We start from the raw sequence: 19,052 nt of genomic DNA, 5'->3' as shown, positions 1-19,052 counted from the left end.
GCTTTTAGCTCAGAGCAATACGTAAAATTCTTCCCGCTTTCCCACGTAGGACCCAATCACCAGTAAACAGAGAGAGACTCAAAAATGCAAGAGGTACCGCAAAAGAAGAATAATTGTTATTTACATATGAGCATATGGTTCAAACTGAATACAACCTATATTTTTTAATGCACTTTTGTACTACAGGATCATTCTATGCAAAAGCATGGACAGTACAGATTTCTAAAGGGATGTCTGTGAGTCTAGTAACTATTAGAGCAAACGCTAGAACCATTTATATACAAACGAGCACTACACAACTGATCTGAAAATGAAATAAAACAGCTTTTAATATGCAAAATCCATAAGGAAACACATCACCTTCTCTTACTCTAATACAAACAAATTAATAGCATAAGGTGTCAAGTGTCAAAAGTCATTCATTTTGCCTTAACTGTATGACATGTATGAAATTAACTGTAAAAGATTTTAGGTTATCCAGACTTTTCTCTCCTGACTTTCTTTTTTGAGTTAAAAACCTAAACCCATATAACTGCTCACTTCATATAAAGAAATTCTAAACAGCAGCAGCACACATTCAATAAAAATCTAACAAATTACTCTTAACAACAATTAAAAAACCTCTGGAATTTAAGTGGTTCTCAGTAGTGATCAAGACCATACTCTTTTCTTCGAAAGTCTAATTTGATAAGTATTTACTAAGTAGCTATAGCTGGATTTGTTTAAAGTAGAAAGCTCAAATATTTTTCACAATCATTAAGAAAATACTTATTCTTGATTTAATATTTGAGACAAAGTATTTTATTAAAGATTCTGTGAAACAAAGTCTTCTAACTTGGTGATGTTTTCTAGATTAAGTCAATACCTAAATCTTCCTGTTAGCTGTTTGTATTTCACTTTAGGCAGCAAAACAAAAGAAATAATACAGACTGCTAGTAACCCTTCCACAACTCAGTACAGCACATGAGGTTGACAGGGCTTTTGGGAGGCCTAATCTCAACTGTTTGTTATGCCCATACTCCTTATTTCCTATATTATCATCATTGTCTCTTACCTCCTTTTTTTTGTTCTTCAGCATGTTCTGGAATTTGGACAATTCCTTCTCCTGTTCTGCTTTGATCCGTTTTGCTTCATCTCGTAAACGATTTGTGTGTTCCTGTTCCAAGCGCTCTATTGTCTGTTTCTGCTGTTTTTCTAGATTTTCTATTTCTTGATCATACTGTCGCTTTTTACTCTGTAAAAATAAATTGGCATCTTTTTTTAGAAAACTAAACTATGTTCAGTGAAGTGCTGTACCACAGCAGAAGGTGGCTGTGATGAACTGTTCTGGCACGTGAGTTCTAGCATACAAGCTAGGCACCCCACAATGGAAAATATTGCCATTTATTAACAAGAATGAAAACTAAGCTATAGCCATCATAAAAGGAAACACCTGATTGCTGCTAGTAGTATTCTGCCTACTCCATCAAGATGTCATATTTTAAGAGCACCAAAGTCCAGAAACTCACTGTCATTTCCTGTTCAAAACGTCTGTACATCTGTTCTCTCTGTTGCAAAAGCTTATTACTGAGTTGCTGTTGGGCTCTCTGCTCCTCTTTCTGAAGAAGTCTTAGCTCTCTTAGCTCTTGACGTCTAATAATGAAAAAGAACACTTAATATTGATGGGAAAACAAAAGAAGTGGAAAATTACAAAAGATGAAAAAAGCATCTAAAACTTAGGTCCAGTAAAGCTGGTTTTGAATTTATTGTCTTAAACACTTTACATTCCTTTCTACTAACAAAATAATTGAAATTAATACCCAAGTATTACAGAAAAAATCACTAGCCCCCTTCTTTTATTCAGAGAGGAAAAAAATTAGCTGCTAACTTCTTGTAAATTTTACTTTTAAAAACACTTACCGTAGAAATCGCATTTCTTCACTCTTCGAGTCATTTTCAGTAACTATTTTTGATGTGGTTACACTCACTTCTACTCCATCAACAACAAACTTCCGAGTTTTCTTTAAAGTTTTCTTCTGTCTTCTAGTTTCCTGAATAAAGCATTGTTAAGTTATTCTGTACTTAAGTTATATCCTTTTTTTCTCTTTTTTCTTAATATTCAATTATTTCAAATATTTCTGTGAAGGCCTACCGTATAGTAAACAGGAGTTCTTCTCACTTATCAGGTACCTCACTGATCAATTGAGAACTTGAAAAATTCTAATGTACTGAAACTTTATCTAGTCAGCAAAGGAAACCTGTAATTACTGATCATCTAAATTGCCAGGAAAAAAAAAAAAATCTACGTAAACCCTGAACAGAACTGATACAGTTTTATTTTCAAGAGCTGAAGACAGTTGCAATTACTGTTTGCTTTCGACCATAATTTTCCCAGTCACCAAAAAAGATATTTAATTCTGAAAAATAGTACTGAAACAGAATAGCAATTTACTCACCTACTTCTGCTTTTGAAATAAGTGAAACAAGCAAGGGTTATTTTTTTTTTAATTCATATATATTAGTCAGAAATCATGTGATGATCTTGCTGACAGAACTGGAGAAATCTCACTTCTCAGAGCTGCTATTGTTACATTACAAGAGAAAAGAGACCCCAGCTGAAACTGCATCTCCATTGTGTTAGGGCTACTGCAAACACCTTGAAGTCATGCTTAGCACAGCTATGCCAAGGTATGATTTTTGTTTGGGTTTTTTTTTGTTGTTGTTTTTTGGGTTTGTTTTGTTTTCTTCAAACCCATGGTTACACAGTTACTAACCTAGTATGGCTATAATCATATTAGTATAAAGATGTAAATAAAGTTCATAATCTGGAATGTGCTTCCTCTGAATAAGCTCATTCATACTGGCATAATTGCATTGATATAGAACAACCATAGGAGTACAGTGTTCGAAACAAACAAACCTGAGAGACTATCTGCCTTAGATCTTCTAAATATAAACAGAGACAGAAGATGGAAGTGACAGGAATTCAATATAAGATCAGATGTTGTAAGAGATTTGTCCTGTGAAAACAGGAATTCTGTGCAGAGTAAGGCATTGAACTTCTTGAATATCAGCTTTGAACTACAACCATTCACAAATCTTCACCTTTAATATTGTCAGACTTCGTGTTATATGCTAGTCTACATTTTTAAAATACAATTATGCAATAAGAAAATAATTAGCAGCTCCGTAGCTTCTAGCTTTGCTGCATAACTGCACAAAATCCAGATATTGTTAAAGCACGCAATTTAGAATACTTCGGTTTCTACAAAGTTTTATATTCCACAGTCATACTAGTTTCTCACTCAATTTTCTTTGTTGCAAAGGTCAAACTTGGAGATAATTTAAGGGTCACGCTTACATAGGATTTTATATAAAAATATATGATTGCTTATACTTACCTGTAAAGATATTGATCCTGTCTCTTTGTTTTTACTAAGGAAACTGGAAATTGACAAGTTCAAATCAATGCTGCTGTTATCAGCCGTAGAACCAGTGCCTGAATCTGTATCATTTTCTTTCAAATTCTCCGATTCTAGCTGCTGTAAAGTTTCAGTATTGTCTTGATTATCTGTTTTGACTTTCTCCTCATTTTCTTCAGTGCTAATACTAATACTGGGGACTGCAGTAACTTCAGAGTTGTCAGCTTGTTCATTGACAACATCTTGAAGCTTATTCTTCATTATTTCATCAGAAGTAACGTCTGAATGTTCTTTATCTATCCGAGTACTGTTTTCCTGGATATTCTCAGGTCTGCACTCTTCTGAATTTTGGTCCATATCAGTCAGTTTATCCACCGCTTTATTAGAAATATCCTCAGGCTTGCTCTGTATTGCCTTCTGGTCTATGTCTTCTTTTCCAGAGTCTTTGATCTCTGTTTCCTCCATGCTGCTTATATCACTAATATCCTCATTTTCACTTTCTGCCAGTTTCTTGTCTACTTTGATCACTTTATCTTGGCTTTCCGATAGAGTTTCTTCAGAGCTGATTATCTCATGGACCTGCTTAGCCTGACTTTCCACTGGCTTATCCTCCGTCTCAGGTATTTTATCCCCATCACTGATCTGTGTTTCAGCAATACCACCTATCTCCTTAATGTTGTCAATTCCATGCTTTATTAGTTCCTTTTCTTCATCAGCCACTTTATCTGCAGCATTAGGTAGAGTTTCTGTAGTAGTGTCTATTATTGCATCTTTCTGAGCGTCATCTTTATCTTCCTTTTGCTCTATAGTATTTTCTGCAGGGACCTTTTCTTCCTTACTTTCTGAGAGAACTGTTCTCTTCTCTTCTTTTTCACCAGTTTCCTTAGAAATGGCTTCTTTGGTTTGTACACTATTTTCAGTTGTAGGTACTATTTTCAGTTTATTATCTTCTGTCTGTTCATTTCCCATGTCATTTTCTTTCTCTGTTTTTAGGTTGGGTTCATCCTTTATTTCTGATTTTGTTACCACATCAAGTTCTTTCCCTCCTTTCTGGGGTTCTGTATCTTCATGTGTTTTTTCCAGGCTTTCTGTATTCTTTTCAGCTGGCGCTATTTTGCCTTGCTCATCTTCACCAGTTGGCACAGAACCATTCTGCACTTTCACATCACCAACAGTAGTACTGCATATGTTATCAGCTGTTTTCCTAAATTTAATGTCCTCAGATTCATCTCCAGTTGTTTTGTCATCTGGAAACATAGTGCTGGCTTTGTCCTCAATTGCATTACTTTCTGTTTTCTCAGAAAGAGATTCCAGAACAGAGGCATTCTGTGAAAGTTTATCCTCTTCAGAGCTGGCAATACTAAGGTCAGAGGATGCACGCTTCTCTGCGGGTAACTGCTAAAAAATTAAAGGAAGAAAAATATTTAATCATTTTCTACTTAATTAAAGCACAGTTCTATTGAAGAATACCCGAACAGAGATTAATATTGTATTTACAGGCAGAGTTACATGAATCTGATAATCTCGGAGTACTTCACTTGGTATTACCACAGAACAAGTGCATGAACTGCAGACAGGCTCTGAACAGAACAGTTTCACAGGAACCCTCTTTCATCTCTCATAATTTAACAAAATATACTGTGACTGAAGGAAAGGGATCATGGTCAGCCCTCTGCCTCATGCTTACCAGAATCTTCAAGAGTCTTTTTCCAGTAAAGTTGCTTTTTTTTTTTTTTATTAGTTCAGTTCCCTGGTTGAAAGACACATGTCTGTGCCAGTTTGGCTAGGAAGAAGCTGTGTAGCTTTAGTTAGTTCAGCACTGATAAAACGCAATATTAAGACCTCCTTCTGCTTCAACAAAAAGAGTATCTTTCGTTGTGTTCTTTGTTAAAAATGTCTGAAAATTCTTTAGTCTGTTTTTTTAATCACTGTGAAACTCCATTAAAATGGTGAAAACCTCCAGAAGATCTGATTAAGTGGCAATACGAAACCGGAATAGAAACAGTTATGTAACTGTAGAAATTGCTGCTGCTGGAATATGAATGAATGTTATCAGATTACATAAAGCCATACAAAGAAGAATATACTAATAAAGTATCATTTTAACCATAATTGCCCTTCCACTCTTCAAAGCGATTGCGAGATCTCTCTGTCTATATTTACTTTGGAACCCTGTAATTTGCAGATCAGGCTTCTGATTTGCCATTGGGAATATACTAGGTTAGCTATTGTAACAAGCATGGGTTTGATCGCGCATTTCCTACCTTAAGGTTTTTCTAAGCATACCGAAAACAATTCCTTTAAAGTCAAAAGTGCATTTAAAAGATTTCTTCAGGTAGTTGTTGTAGAAGCTTAGTGTTGATCTCCAAGCAGTTCATAAAACTGCCACAAGTAAATAATATAAATGCATCTACCTCACAGTTTCTTAAACTGCTGCTTGTGTCCAGACTTAAAATTGAGTCACAGTGTGGACTTCACTCCAATCCTCCCAGGGATTGATGGCTTAGTAGCTAATCAGCAGAGGGGGGTGGCAGGTGATGCCTTAGGAGATAGAGAATAAGTCCTGGAGGAAGTCAGTGGGAATGCACGCTTGGAGATCTGCTGGGGTGGACAGGGAAAGTGGTATGAAGGCCAGGGGATGTGACTAGCGTGGTGAGGGGTGAGGAGGAAATGGAGGCGTGCTTCTTGTGCACGTGCATTTGGCTTCTTTACCATTGCTGGTAATGGCAGCTACTGGTGGTACTGGTCACCATGCATGTTTACAGGGCTTGAGCCAGTTGAGTCAGAAAGCACACTACCTGTATACTCTGCAACCTACTACCATTTCATTGAACTTCACAGCTTTGCCCTTTGAGGAACTGCATTTGCGTTGTAAGACTCTTAAGCATCTTTAGAAATACATTCATAAATGCAATCCTGTCGTGGTAAAATATGGGGGGTTTGGTTTTTTTTTCCTTTGATAGCCATGCTGTAAAATCACAAACTTAGTTTATAGCATAATGGTCACATACCTTCCTTAAAGTTTTAAACATCTTACAGAATACAAATATACATTTACTTGTTCATCTAGTCATTTTGACTTAAAACCATTTATATAAAAATCAGTATCTGGATTTTTAAAATTCTATACTACATAAACATGTAAAAATAAATGAAGATAATATTCTTTACTATTAGTTCTTAAGGAGTTTAAGAACATGCTAATTTTGACAATGCTGACTACTTATTTTGTAATAAGGTTAGAGTATGTTTATGTTGTTATTCTTAGAAGACTTGATGAAAAAGTTGGGTAGTACATCAGAAACTGAGCTCTCCATAGGAAAATAGTGATTGAAACTAGTTGCATATTTTAAAAAGTAAATTTTAAACTGACCAGGGAATTTTCTGTTTCTTCTTCTTCATCCTCATCTTTACCGTCTTCAACTTCTTCTGTAACTTCAGCCTTAGCTTCTGCAATCAATTCTCTTATTGGTTTATTGGAAGTAACAGTAACAAATGGATGCTTGTGAAAATAAAAAATAAGCACAATATTAAGTGCTGACTCCATTGTACACAGTGGGAAAATTGTAACTTGAAGGAAATATAACTTCGGAGAAATGTTACTTTGGTTTTCTCAAACTTGAAGATTTACAGTTAACATTAATCATAACTATTGTAATGTTTTTATTCTGCAGAATTTTTAAAATCGAAACATTTGTATTCAAATATACTGTGTAAGTAGTCTAACAAACTTGCTAAAAATACAAATAACTCATCTATACTGACCTGTTTCACAATCCAAAGAATAGAAGTAGAAAGATTTTCTTAAAAGTTATTTTTCCTGGAAACAAGTTTCATTTCAGTTCCACAGTTAAATTATTTTCTGATAAGCGTTATGTAGAAATATTCTTTTCAGAAAAAAATCTGCATTGTCTTTATAACAATTTTTCCTAACAAGAACATAGAGTTCTACATTTTTCTTTAAGAGGAAACAGCTACCTGTTCTTCTACTGTCTCAATCTTCTTTCTCTGCTTGGCCCTGCTGCTTAAATCTATTCAACATATGCCGGATGTATTCTGGATAAAGTAAATGCGTGCTGACGTTAAACAGAATCAAATGTACCTAGTCACATCCAGTCCTGTTTAGCTATTCTGCAGTGACAGCATTACAGAGGAGGGCTGAGCACTAAAGCTTTTAAAACACCTGTCAGCAATTGACTACTTATGTAAATATCTCCTTCATCCATTATAAGTATCAAAGTATAAATACTTATGCAAAGTAATGTTATATTACATCAAAATATGTAAACAAAGAATTTGCTCTGCACTTGGTTATCATTTAATCAGATTTTACCAAATAAGTATCAATGCAACAATGTTAAAAACAGATTGTGTATGAACACTTAATTGGAAGTTGTTTAAATAGTTACTATAATACTGCTCTGCTTTTAAAAAATACAAAATATGCTTGCCTTTAAACAATAGTTCTGAACAATTAACTCTTCCTACCTGTAGAAGTTGAGTTGCACTCCACCTTGCATCTACATTCTTTTCCAAACATTTCTTCAGAAAATCTTTAAAATCTGATGACCTACGCAAAAAGCAAACAGGTAGTGGTTCTTCCTTTGTCTTGACATCAAACTAGGGTATAGCAAAATATTCTTTTGCTTTCACATGCATCTACACTGCAACTCCAGGTCCTTCCATTGATTTAGGAAAACACAAAGGTAGTACAGGAATGCAAAGACCAATGTGGCACAAATACAATCTTTAAAATGTTTGTCCATTAATAGAAGAGCTTACTTTTGACTCTTGATTTTTAATACACCACATCTGCTGTATGACTAACTGAATCACATAAAGATATTAAAATGACCAAATAGGTAACGGCTTTTTAAAATGTTTTCTTAGTATAAAAACACTGAAGTCTCCTTTTACCCGATTTTCAAATGGTCTTCAGATCTTTTAATGCATTTGTAAAAAGCTATTTTGCATACATTTTAATGCAAAATCTGCAAAATATTTCAGTATAAAAGCTTCTATACAGAACTATGACAAAAAGACCATAGTCCCAATTGGATAAGGAGACATACGTATGTATGTATACATGTACAAACAAGCATATATAGAATACGTAACTGACTTTATGCATAAAGCTAGTCCTGTAAAGTTCAACAGGTCTATGCCCATGAACATAAGTTTAGCAAATAATATGAATTGGCATGCCTCATACTCAAAATCTACAAATTGGGGTGGGAAAGTTGTAAACAAAATACTAACCATTTTGAAGGCTGTGCTAATGTAGGCGGATCAGATTTTGCTATTTTCAGAAGCACTCGCATTGGATTTAATTCATGATGAGGTGGCTCTATTTGAGCCATTTCTATTAAAGTAATGCCAAGAGACCAAATATCAGCTTTGTAATCGTAAGGCCTGTCTTTAGAGGTCTCGCACATTACTACTTCTGGAGCCATCCTGCAAAGAAAATAATGAAGTACCAGATTAGAAAATGCACTCTTACCTGCTCTGAAAAAGGTTCTAAATAAATTCACTGAAGCATTTTAAGAAGCACATTCTACTCTCACTTAATATATTTACACGATATTGTATCAAGCTTGTAATATTAACAACAAAAGTAATTTTAAGATATTAGTTCATACTAAAAAGTCAACAAAACAGTACACTTACCAATATGGTGTACCAATAAAAGAATCTCTTCTTTGTATTGTTCTTGTGTTTTTAGCTGATACTCCAAAATCCGCTTAAAGCAAACAGTAAAATGCTATTAACTGGGTGGTGGAAGACATATTATATTTTTATATTTTACAACTGTCTTTTAAAATGGTAAATGTTCCAGAGCAAACACTCTGCCGTATTAAAAGTGAGATGAAAATATTTGTGTTTTGGTAACTGAGTGCCAAGGTTCTATAGCATTTCTAATAAAAGATATTGAATAAACATTCTCCATTGCTAAAAAAAAAAAGTAATGCTACTCTTGAGCTGTGTGGGACAAGAGTGATGCATGTATTTACTGTAGGAATAAGTGTGTTAAATTATCTTAATTAGAAAATAATTTCTTTAGCCTATGAAGGCTGTATTCCTCAGACATGGCATTAGCTCTCATTAATTCAACAACTCGTTCCATTTTTAATTTCAGGACTCAAATTCTCATAAAGCCACTTTCTCCCTTTTACTTAAGGGTTTCTTTCCACATGACTTTTCACTTTTTATTACGTATCTGAAAGCTTGCATATGCACCTTTGATGTAACATCCAACCAAAAATCAACTTTACCTTTGCAATTACTATTACTTGTCTATAAAGCATTACATTTCCCACTTAGAAAAAAAGACAACATTTAAATATGTATTATATGCTTATTATAGATGTAACTTTCTTAATGAAGATCTAGAGATTAGAGCAAAGGGACAAAATAGCCATTATGTTGCCATCTTCAATCTGTACAAAATTACCTGATGGGCTCAACACTTGAGAAGCCTAATTTTGCTCTGGGGAAAAAAAATAACTAAGAGACCTATTTGTTCAAATGCAAAAACTGAAGTCTTGAGGGGCTACAGATACTGAAATAATAAAACTCAAATCCTTATACAAATAAAATGCAATGAAGGAAATTTATTTGCCATTCACATATTTGTAAAACAAGGCATTACCCATTTCTGTGTGTACCAGAATCAAAACGCAAATAGTTTAAAAGGAGTAAAATACTCTTTCAAGGGATGCTGTACACTTTTGAAAACTAAAGTATATCTTTTTTTAGAAATCTTAATCAGCAAACCTGAATACATCACTAAATGTATGTGTGGAAGAAATCTCCCTGTGGTCTAAACTGTAAAGTAGTATCTGAGAGCCTGCACAGTGCTGTATATCAGCTAAGCTTGACAAAATCTTAAAATAGTTCCAGTCTGTATGAGGAGGATCCAGGTCATATGAGGCAAATAACATGAACAGAAACAAATTATTCTCTCTCTGACCATGAGACTTTTGCTATGATCTGTGATTTCTTTTACAGTAGTACTAAGAAACTAAGATAGTGGTTCTATTACATTTATAAAGAAGGCCTATGAGACCAAGGCCACCACTAAATCTTCGGGCTTCCAAGAAAAGCCAAAACAGTAAAGTTACCCATACTTTGCAGATGAAGAGAAAGGCACATGCAAATATTATATGTACAAGTAATAATCTTGTGCAATGGAATCCGTGCAAAAAGCACAGATACACTTAACTGATCAATGTAGCAAAGCAGGTTCTTAAATATTCTAAACTTCTTAACAGAGATGATGCACTATACCTTACAGAGACACTGTGATCAATACGAGTTAGGTAGTAGATAGATTTGTGAATTTGGACACGTCTTGCTTACATTTAAAAGGAACGTCTGTAGCAAGGCTGGGAATTTAGAGCCCCAGTTCACTGTGGTGATCTTCTGATTCTCCTTGCCTTTACCTTCTGTGTAACTTGCATCCAAAGAAATACAACTAATCACACACATCATGTAGAGAGAAGGTTTTGAAACCTGAATGCAAGCTGCTATGTCATGGAACTATGACACTGGTAGAACCACTGTAAAGGCTGACAGCTTATACACATTTGCCCCTGATGAAGGCCTGAACAAAGCAGATCCAGACAATTCCTATCTTTTCCTGGCTGAATGAAGGGACACTATTCACCACCAGTAGTCCTTTGTCAGTTCTTCATGGAGGAATCCTCATGGATTCCCTACCACATCAGAGGGAAAATGTGGATGACTACTTAAATTCAGATAAAAAAATAGGAATCAACAATAGTAAGCTTGTATTCATTTTCTTCCAGACTGTTTTATCTTAATTCAGTGCAACGAACAATTAAAAAAGGCATGGAAAAACTAAGTTGAGTAATTACGATTATTACTTCTCTCTCTCTCAATAATGGAAGAGACAACGGTACCAGGTACTGGTTTTTGGCAATAGTGAAGGATGTTCATTTTCCAATCTAACAACTTCAAAGGGAATTTCTGATGTTACCATAGTAAAGGTAAGTATAATTAAGAACATTATACTAAGAAACAGTAGGACCTGTGTCTGACTTTAGGCAACTTGGCACAGATATTGACACAACTCTTACCCCTGTTGATTTTGTAGTCTGAAAGATGTGCTAAGTACAGTTAGGACGCTTACTCAAGCATCTAAACCCTCATTGTTAGATTGATATTTAAATAGATAAATACTGAACTCTGCCAAACTACAGTCTAAGGAAAATACAATTATAAGACCACGCAAAGTTCTGGGAAAGACTTTTATATGCAACATGCTTACCTAGTTTAATGTCTCCATCTAATGTGAAAAGAATATTGCCAGCTTTCAGATCTCTGTGGATGATCTTATTTTCATGCAAGTAGTTCAATGCTTCCAGTGTCTGCCTGCATACCACTTTGATCTGTGGCTCTGTTAATGGCCTTTCAAGCTCTACGAGAAAGAGAGACAGAAATAGACACAACATTTTTGCATTTTATGTTACGTGTTCATAGCAATCTGTATAGAAGTGTATGTGAAAATTAATTAATCTGACAGAGTCTGAACAACATATGTCAAAAAAACTTCTATCTTAAAATATTTGCTCCTTTCAGTAAAAATTTCATTCCTTGTACCCAAAACCCTCCTCATTATGAACTATGAATACGTACCTATCTGAACTGTGAAAAAGCTATATAGTTTAGAGATTGGTTCTTTTGTGTGGTACACAGAGATGTTAAAGACTAGAACCTTTACTTACTGGTATTAGCATTCACCTAATTTGAGGAATAAGCACAGAAAAATTTAACTTTAAGGTTGATGCAATATAAAAAACTATCACTATGCAATTTGGAAGATGGCAGGGGAAGGGGAAGAATGAGATCCTGAAAAAGGCTCATATAGATTATATTATAACAACAGAGAGCTCCATAAGCATATGAGAACAACTCATCACATTCATTTAAAGGATCAAGACAAAAATGTGTTTTGAAAAGTAAATAAACACTTTAAAAATGAGAGAAAATTAATCTAACTTAAGAAGTTATAATGTCCATAGATATAGGTGTAAGTACTAATTTAAAACCCCTGACATTCAACACATATAGCACACCAATTACATAAATATTTGCATTACAAAACAATACATGTGAAACAAGTCTTACAATATATATTATAATTTTAAGATGTTATTAAGTTTATTATTTGAAACAACTTATTTACCCAACATTACTGCATCTACTGCTCCACCTGCACAAAATTCGATCAGGATCTGTATATAAACAAAAGAATACAGAAATTACAAATGAAATAGTTCTGCTGAACTGAACCATTGATTAAAGGAGCTTTATTGGGAGACCAGAGTTTTGGACTATTTGGCCATGACAAATTATTTCACTAACCTCTACAAAATATTGATACTGTTACCCAGCTAAAAGTAGGGCTGTGCTGCTCAAGCAAATTATTTGAAAAATGCTTGGAGATCCTCAGACAAAAGTTTTAATCCAAATATAAAATTTCATAATAAAACTTAAAACATAATAAAACAGTCAGCTTGAATCTGACTTGTAATATTATTTACATAATCCCTGCAAACTCACTTCTCAATTATTAAACTGTACTTCTATACTATAATCTCTCTGACTGAGAAGTCTAAGAGCTACATTATTTTCCAGTAGCAGATGTTATCTCATATATTGTTTCAGATGAGATGAAAATATGGAAAAATACTCTTAAAAGTTACAGAAAACAACTGAATTCAGATGTTTACATAAATTTTCCTGCATTTTCACTGATGCCTTCATCAGGCTTTTATCCCAGAATCTAGTAATACTAGAACAACTCCATCTCCAGTTCTCAGTTTCCATTTGAAACAAAAATAAACTGCAACTATTTGGGGGCACAAACTATGCTGACATGTAGGACAGAAAGAACATACACCAAGGAGAAGGAGGGTAGACAAAGGGAATGAGGAGAGCAAGAGAGAGGAAAGGTCATCCAAGATTGACACCCCACTCTTCCTTATGTGTTTTTTCTTTTTTATTTTCAACTTTAAACATTAAATTATAATTTTCAGCCTGACAGCTAATGAGTATTTCTTGTCAGAATCCTAACAGTCAATATCCTGGGAAATAATATCTTAATTTTTTCCTTTAGAGTACTTTTAAAATCAGAGTATAACTGCCCATAAAAGAGGAAACCTCAGATTATACCCTATACCGTAACACATATATACACCACTTATGTTACATATTACTTCAAATTACTATTATAATTAATCCTCACAACAACAGTAATAACAAATATATTATATAATGTAACTCTGTAAATCCTTTAAACCATTATTCCATTTGCATGCTTCTACATACCTACTGCCAAGTAAGTTAAGTGTGGGAAATTGTAAATAAGGAATTTCTTTCTCTAAAATTTGTTGTTTGATCCGACAATCTGACAAAGGTCTCTTTGGTAGAGAAATTGTGTTTCTAAACTGGAAAGCAAAAGCGTATTTTATGTCCAAATATCATTCTTTTTTTCTTTTCCTCCACTAAATTCTGTATACTTACCACATCATTATAGCCTTCCCTTTGTCACTTTCATGCCTCTGCACTTCACTGTAACTATGTATCTACAACTTTATTTTCAAACTATTTACTCCTATCTTTATTCTGCCAGTGAAGCTTGTCCGCTCAGTTTCATATTCTGTCTCTACGCGTACTTGCTTTCATGCTGACCTTTATGCATGGAAATTTTTTCACTGTTCCACTGTTTTATACAATATCATTTTACTCTGCATTCAGATCACACAAAGTTTTCACAAAGCTTATCAAAATAAACGTACATCAGGAAACATGGTGTTACATTTCCATTGTTTTCATGCTTGAAGGATAAAGCATATTTGTAAGACTCCAAGGAAATTTTCTTTTCCTTGTTTTAGGTATCTTTAATTATAAACTCTTTTAAAAAAAACATGTATTCTTTGTACAATTCCAAGAGCACTTAAAAATATTGCATTGGATCAGCTAAAAGAAAAAATTGTATATTCATAGCTAAAGCTATTCAGTACACAGGATATAGTAGAAGAGTGATGTACAGTCATATGTATATCCACTATACTTCTATGTACAAATATCTAGGTTTTAAGTAAATTAATTATGGTTCAAGTCCTGGTAAACTGTCTTTACCTGAAGTACCAATGAATTCACTCATATCTAAAACACATATTTCACAGGCTGTCCTTTTCAGCACATTATTGATTTTTCAGCTGTGGATTCTGAATCTCGCTCTAAATTATGCTAATGTAATTAAAATCTGAGGCCTGCTGTTACAAATAAGCACTAAGAACTCTCTCCATACACCAAAATGAACTGCTAATTTCCAAATTTTAGATTCAAACTCCTGACCAAATGACTCTGTGTAGCTCAATTTTACAGTGACAATTTCCTAAAAGTCATACTCACAATTTACAAATTAGTTTTGAAACTGAATAGTTATCCCAACAGCAACAACCCAGAAGAAATGTGATTGACAAATAATCTTTTATTCAAGTCAAGAAAAAAAATGTAATTTCAATAACCTTTTGAAATAAGTAAAAGCATTCAGAGATGAAAAAATACCTACCCACAGATTGTTTTCATAGTAGAAAGCATCTAGGAGCTTAACAATATTAGGATGATCACAGGATGCTAAAATATCAATCTCAACCATGTAATCTTCAAGTTCTTCTTCCGATTTAGTATCAATCACCTTTGCAGCAGCCAGTACTTTTGTTTCTTTGTTTTGAGCCTATAAAAGTCACAGCAAACATATATATGTGAATTTCACCAGACAACTGTCATCAGCAAAAAAAGAAAAACACTAACAAAACCCCTCTCGACAGTTCTGTACTATTTTCCTGCCTTTAGGTAGTTTCTCTACAAAAAGAATACCTGCATATTAAAGACTAGATAAAATCCAGCAGAAAAAGGGTTTAATAACTTTTCTCCAAGTGAAGGAACAATGAACGAAAGACAGGAATATAAAAATACTTAATTCTCGTCACATTCTTTAAACCATCATGCAGCCAATAGCTTAGGGTCGTTACTATTTAGTACTCCTCAGATGAAGTTTTGTGCTGCTCCTCAAAAAACTATTAACACTTGACAAGCAGTATGAAGTAGCCTCCACCTTCTCATTTCTGACTGCACATTCTTGCCTTTCTGACACTCCCCACATTGTGGCAGCACAGCTGTTCACAAAGCCACACAGAAAAACAGATCCTCTACCAGTAATCAATAGGTTACGCTCTTCTTCAGCCAGGGGCTTTATTCAAGCTCCCATATTAAAAAGCTGCCAAGCCATCGTTAATTTGTCTGGGCATTTTACTCTCTTTGCTTCAGAAGTCTAGGAGGACTTCCACAGATGGCTACTCATTGAAGTTGGCCACGCTGAAAATGCTACCAGCCTCTACTTTATTACTCCACACCTCAAGACTAGGGAGCTACAACTCCTGTAGTGATAAAGTTAACCGGAGAACAAGTAAGATTTTGACTTGAAAAGCAAGAGGAAAACAAGACCTTGCATACCCAAGGAGAAAAAAAAAAAAAATGCATTTCTGCTATGCATTTAAATATTCTTTGGCTTTTTTTAAAAAGAAGAAATTACAAACAATTAGAGTGACTGTTATTTAAATAGCAAAAAATTTCAGAAACCAGTTGCTGCAAATACTTATTCACAGGATATTGCTGAGAAACTAATCCAGCAAAACTAGGCAAGGTGAGATTTTTTTTTTTTTAATATGTAAGGGATAAAGCAAATATTAAACACACAGCCTGTATGTGTGTGTACATATAGACATACATACACAAAATTATTCACACTTTCTAATAATTTTCTTGCAAGTTATGTTTGAAGGAATACTGTAACTTGTTATTTAGCAAACTTTAAATAAGAAAGTGTATTTTCTCAAGCCATCATAAAACCACTAGTTTGTCAAGGCGTTTCCAGTGGTTACCTTTTCCCTCTGAATAAATTAAGTTGTAGGACTAAAATCTACTTCACCAATTATATGTAAAGACCATGAAGAAAAGGCCTGGGTTTACTCCACCTAGCTTTTGACATTCAAATGAAATTAAATGAGAAGTAGGGACATAGGCTCTCTCCAAAGCAGCAAAAGACAAGAACTGCCCTGCAGGGGCAATTCTGACTCCTGATGTGAAGCATCACAAGGTGGTTCATACTGTCTCGGCTGGTGCGGCTGGTGCACGGGGCATCTTGGCCCCAAACCTAGCTGAGATGACCCAGGACAGGACACAGCAAGAATCCCAAAACCTGACTTTTGTCACCTAATCTCATTTATACTAGTATAGGACAAAAGCTGGTATCAGGCAGCAAGTAAAAATTTCTAAGAATTACTTCCAAAGTCTAAATATTACTTTCACAGCCATAAATAATTCTCTCAATGTGGCAAAAAAGAATAAAATATTTAAAGACAAATATTTATGATAACATCCAGTAAAACAGCAGTAACAGCAAAACGCACTTATAAGCGTAGTCCTAGCTGTTTCATCTTATGTTGCGGGTAAAGGTATCCTGTAACATTTATTTTTATCTCAATATTCTTTCCAAAACAGAAAACAACCAATCTTCCCAACCTCAATATTTGCTCTTCCATTTTTAACAACAAAGATAAGGGATCTGCATAACATTATTTGAAAACAAACTACTGAGAAGTTTTCCAACACACATTCTACTAATAAAAAGAAAAAGGTCTGCTTAATAACGCAAACATAATTTGTTTTGGTTTCATGCTTCATAGCAAGAATGAAAGACCAACCTTCCAATTCTAGAGCTGCACTGTAAATTAAACATGAAAGGTGAAACAGATGCCTGACTCCACAACAGAATTAGACTTGGTAGCTTTACAAGTGCAGAAAAATGGTTGTTAAAGCACTTTTCTAAAGAATTCAAATATTAACTGTAAATTTACTTTTTTGAAACATGCATGGCCACACACTCTCCACTGTATCTTACAAGAAGGACACTTAAAAAAAAAAGGCATGAAAAAAATTCTGAAATTCATTTTTACACAAATTTGCATGTAAACTATATAATGGTAATAATATTTTGTTTAAATAAAACTATTTTAAACTTCTACATCAGGTAACAATAACAGATGTTACTGTTTTCAGATTCAGTTTCACTTTTGAGAGAGAGGCAGGCATTGGTTAATTAGCATGCATGATTACATGCTAGGGAGTTTGCTGCATTTATAGCATATATTGGTTTTTTCTATTGACAGAGTACGTTGTATTTTGATTTTTCCCAGATCCTTTTGCTTGAAGTAACTAGAAATCTGCTTTGAATAAGTTTCTTTTATTTCCTCCTTGTCGTAGCTCTATTAAAACACCTCATTAAAAACCAGAAGTGATTATAGAGACAGTATGATTATCTTTATGAGCATCTTAACAATTATAAACAAAACAAATGTTCACCTTTGTTCTGACTTGAGATAGTAAAATTTTGTAGGTCTAGATCCAGACTATTTTTCCCCGTTCTTAAAAGAAAAAAGCTTTAGAATTAGCATATATCCACCAGGTATTTCTGAGGACTCATAAAACATTTTACGTATACACCAAGTTACACCTGAAAAAAACCCCAACAACTTTATATATTTTAAACATTATTTTAAAAGTTCTTTTTGAATAAGACATTATTCGTCTCCACTCCACAATGCACTCTATAATAAATATCCATCTATGTGACTTGCTGTAAGAAGTACGTAATAAATATGCTCTTTTGAACTGTGTAGGAAAGGATTTTACTGTTCATGCATAAGATTTATGTAGCACTGTATTGTATGGGGAAAAAAACCAACCCTCTGGATTAAGAGGAACAAAAAGCATTTACAGCTTTGCGTAGGCATGTTTGTTTTTTCTAGACTTTGGCCAAAGTCTTTCTTCTGCCACATAGCATTCTCCAAAGGTCAGAGCAGGATCAAAAATGTTTGTGTACATGCAGTTTTGATTTGCATATACTCATTTTGCATTTGGGTACATGAACATTTAAAGTCAAATAACCATTCATGTTACTCAGAGGTTCTGCCTTTTCAAAATAGGTCCTGTTTCAGCAGCCCCGCAGTTTCTTCCTGTATTTTAGCTCTCAACTACCAATTCAAGTTATTCCAAACGCTCTGCTTAAATACATTTGATCCTGCTTCCATGACAGGTGATTTAAGCTTCAGTCCTATGCTAAGAAATCCAAACTGGCATCTTCAATGGTTATGGTTCAATCCTGCCTTATGTGGAGACAAGGAAATAAGGGGGTGAAAGATTTTCTTTCTTTGCATTAACAAAATTCGATCTTTTCAAAAGATTCATACACAATAGTTGAAAACTTAATTGGAATAACTCATTCCCCCAAGATCTGACTAATGCAATATGACATAGATATTATTAACTATTATATGCAACAATACATAAATATTGCAATCCTTCCACCAAAACTTCTATTTGGATTATATATTTAAGGTTACTGCAGCAAACATTAACTCACAGAGAGATGGTATGCACAAGGGAATAGCAAACTGTATGTTACAGCATGGTTCCCTCAATGGTTGGCACAGCCTCATTAGAAGAAAACACACAGAAAAATACTGTTATTCTCCTAATTCTAAGATAAAGTACTTTTAG

The 19,052-nt window shown here is 34.2% G+C and overlaps 1 protein-coding gene across 3 annotated transcripts in view; it reads right to left on the bottom strand.

Moving 5' to 3' along the window:
- SLK (STE20 like kinase) overlaps nt 1–19,052 on the bottom strand; it is a 51,823-nt gene that overhangs the window by 15,065 nt on the left and 17,706 nt on the right. For 2 of the 3 annotated variants that reach the window (XM_052798351.1, XM_052798353.1), the window contains exons 2-12: nt 15,004–15,168; nt 12,610–12,658; nt 11,692–11,841; nt 9,069–9,141; nt 8,661–8,855; nt 7,890–7,971; nt 6,775–6,903; nt 3,381–4,799; nt 1,900–2,030; nt 1,509–1,632; nt 1,055–1,234 (exon numbers count right to left, since the gene is read on the bottom strand). In XM_052798351.1, coding sequence (XP_052654311.1) covers nt 1,055–1,234; nt 1,509–1,632; nt 1,900–2,030; nt 3,381–4,799; nt 6,775–6,903; nt 7,890–7,971; nt 8,661–8,855; nt 9,069–9,141; nt 11,692–11,841; nt 12,610–12,658; nt 15,004–15,168 — 2,697 coding nt within the window. The remainder of the gene's footprint in view (nt 1–1,054; nt 1,235–1,508; nt 1,633–1,899; nt 2,031–3,380; nt 4,800–6,774; nt 6,904–7,889; nt 7,972–8,660; nt 8,856–9,068; nt 9,142–11,691; nt 11,842–12,609; nt 12,659–15,003; nt 15,169–19,052) is intronic. The other variant, XM_052798352.1, reaches the window with a different exon arrangement.

Source organism: Harpia harpyja, chromosome 10, assembly GCF_026419915.1.
Source record: "Harpia harpyja isolate bHarHar1 chromosome 10, bHarHar1 primary haplotype, whole genome shotgun sequence".
In the NCBI taxonomy this organism is placed as follows: Eukaryota; Metazoa; Chordata; class Aves; order Accipitriformes; family Accipitridae; genus Harpia; species Harpia harpyja.
The sequence above is the reverse complement of the archived record's forward strand: the minus strand, read 5'-3'. Positions and strand labels throughout refer to the sequence as shown.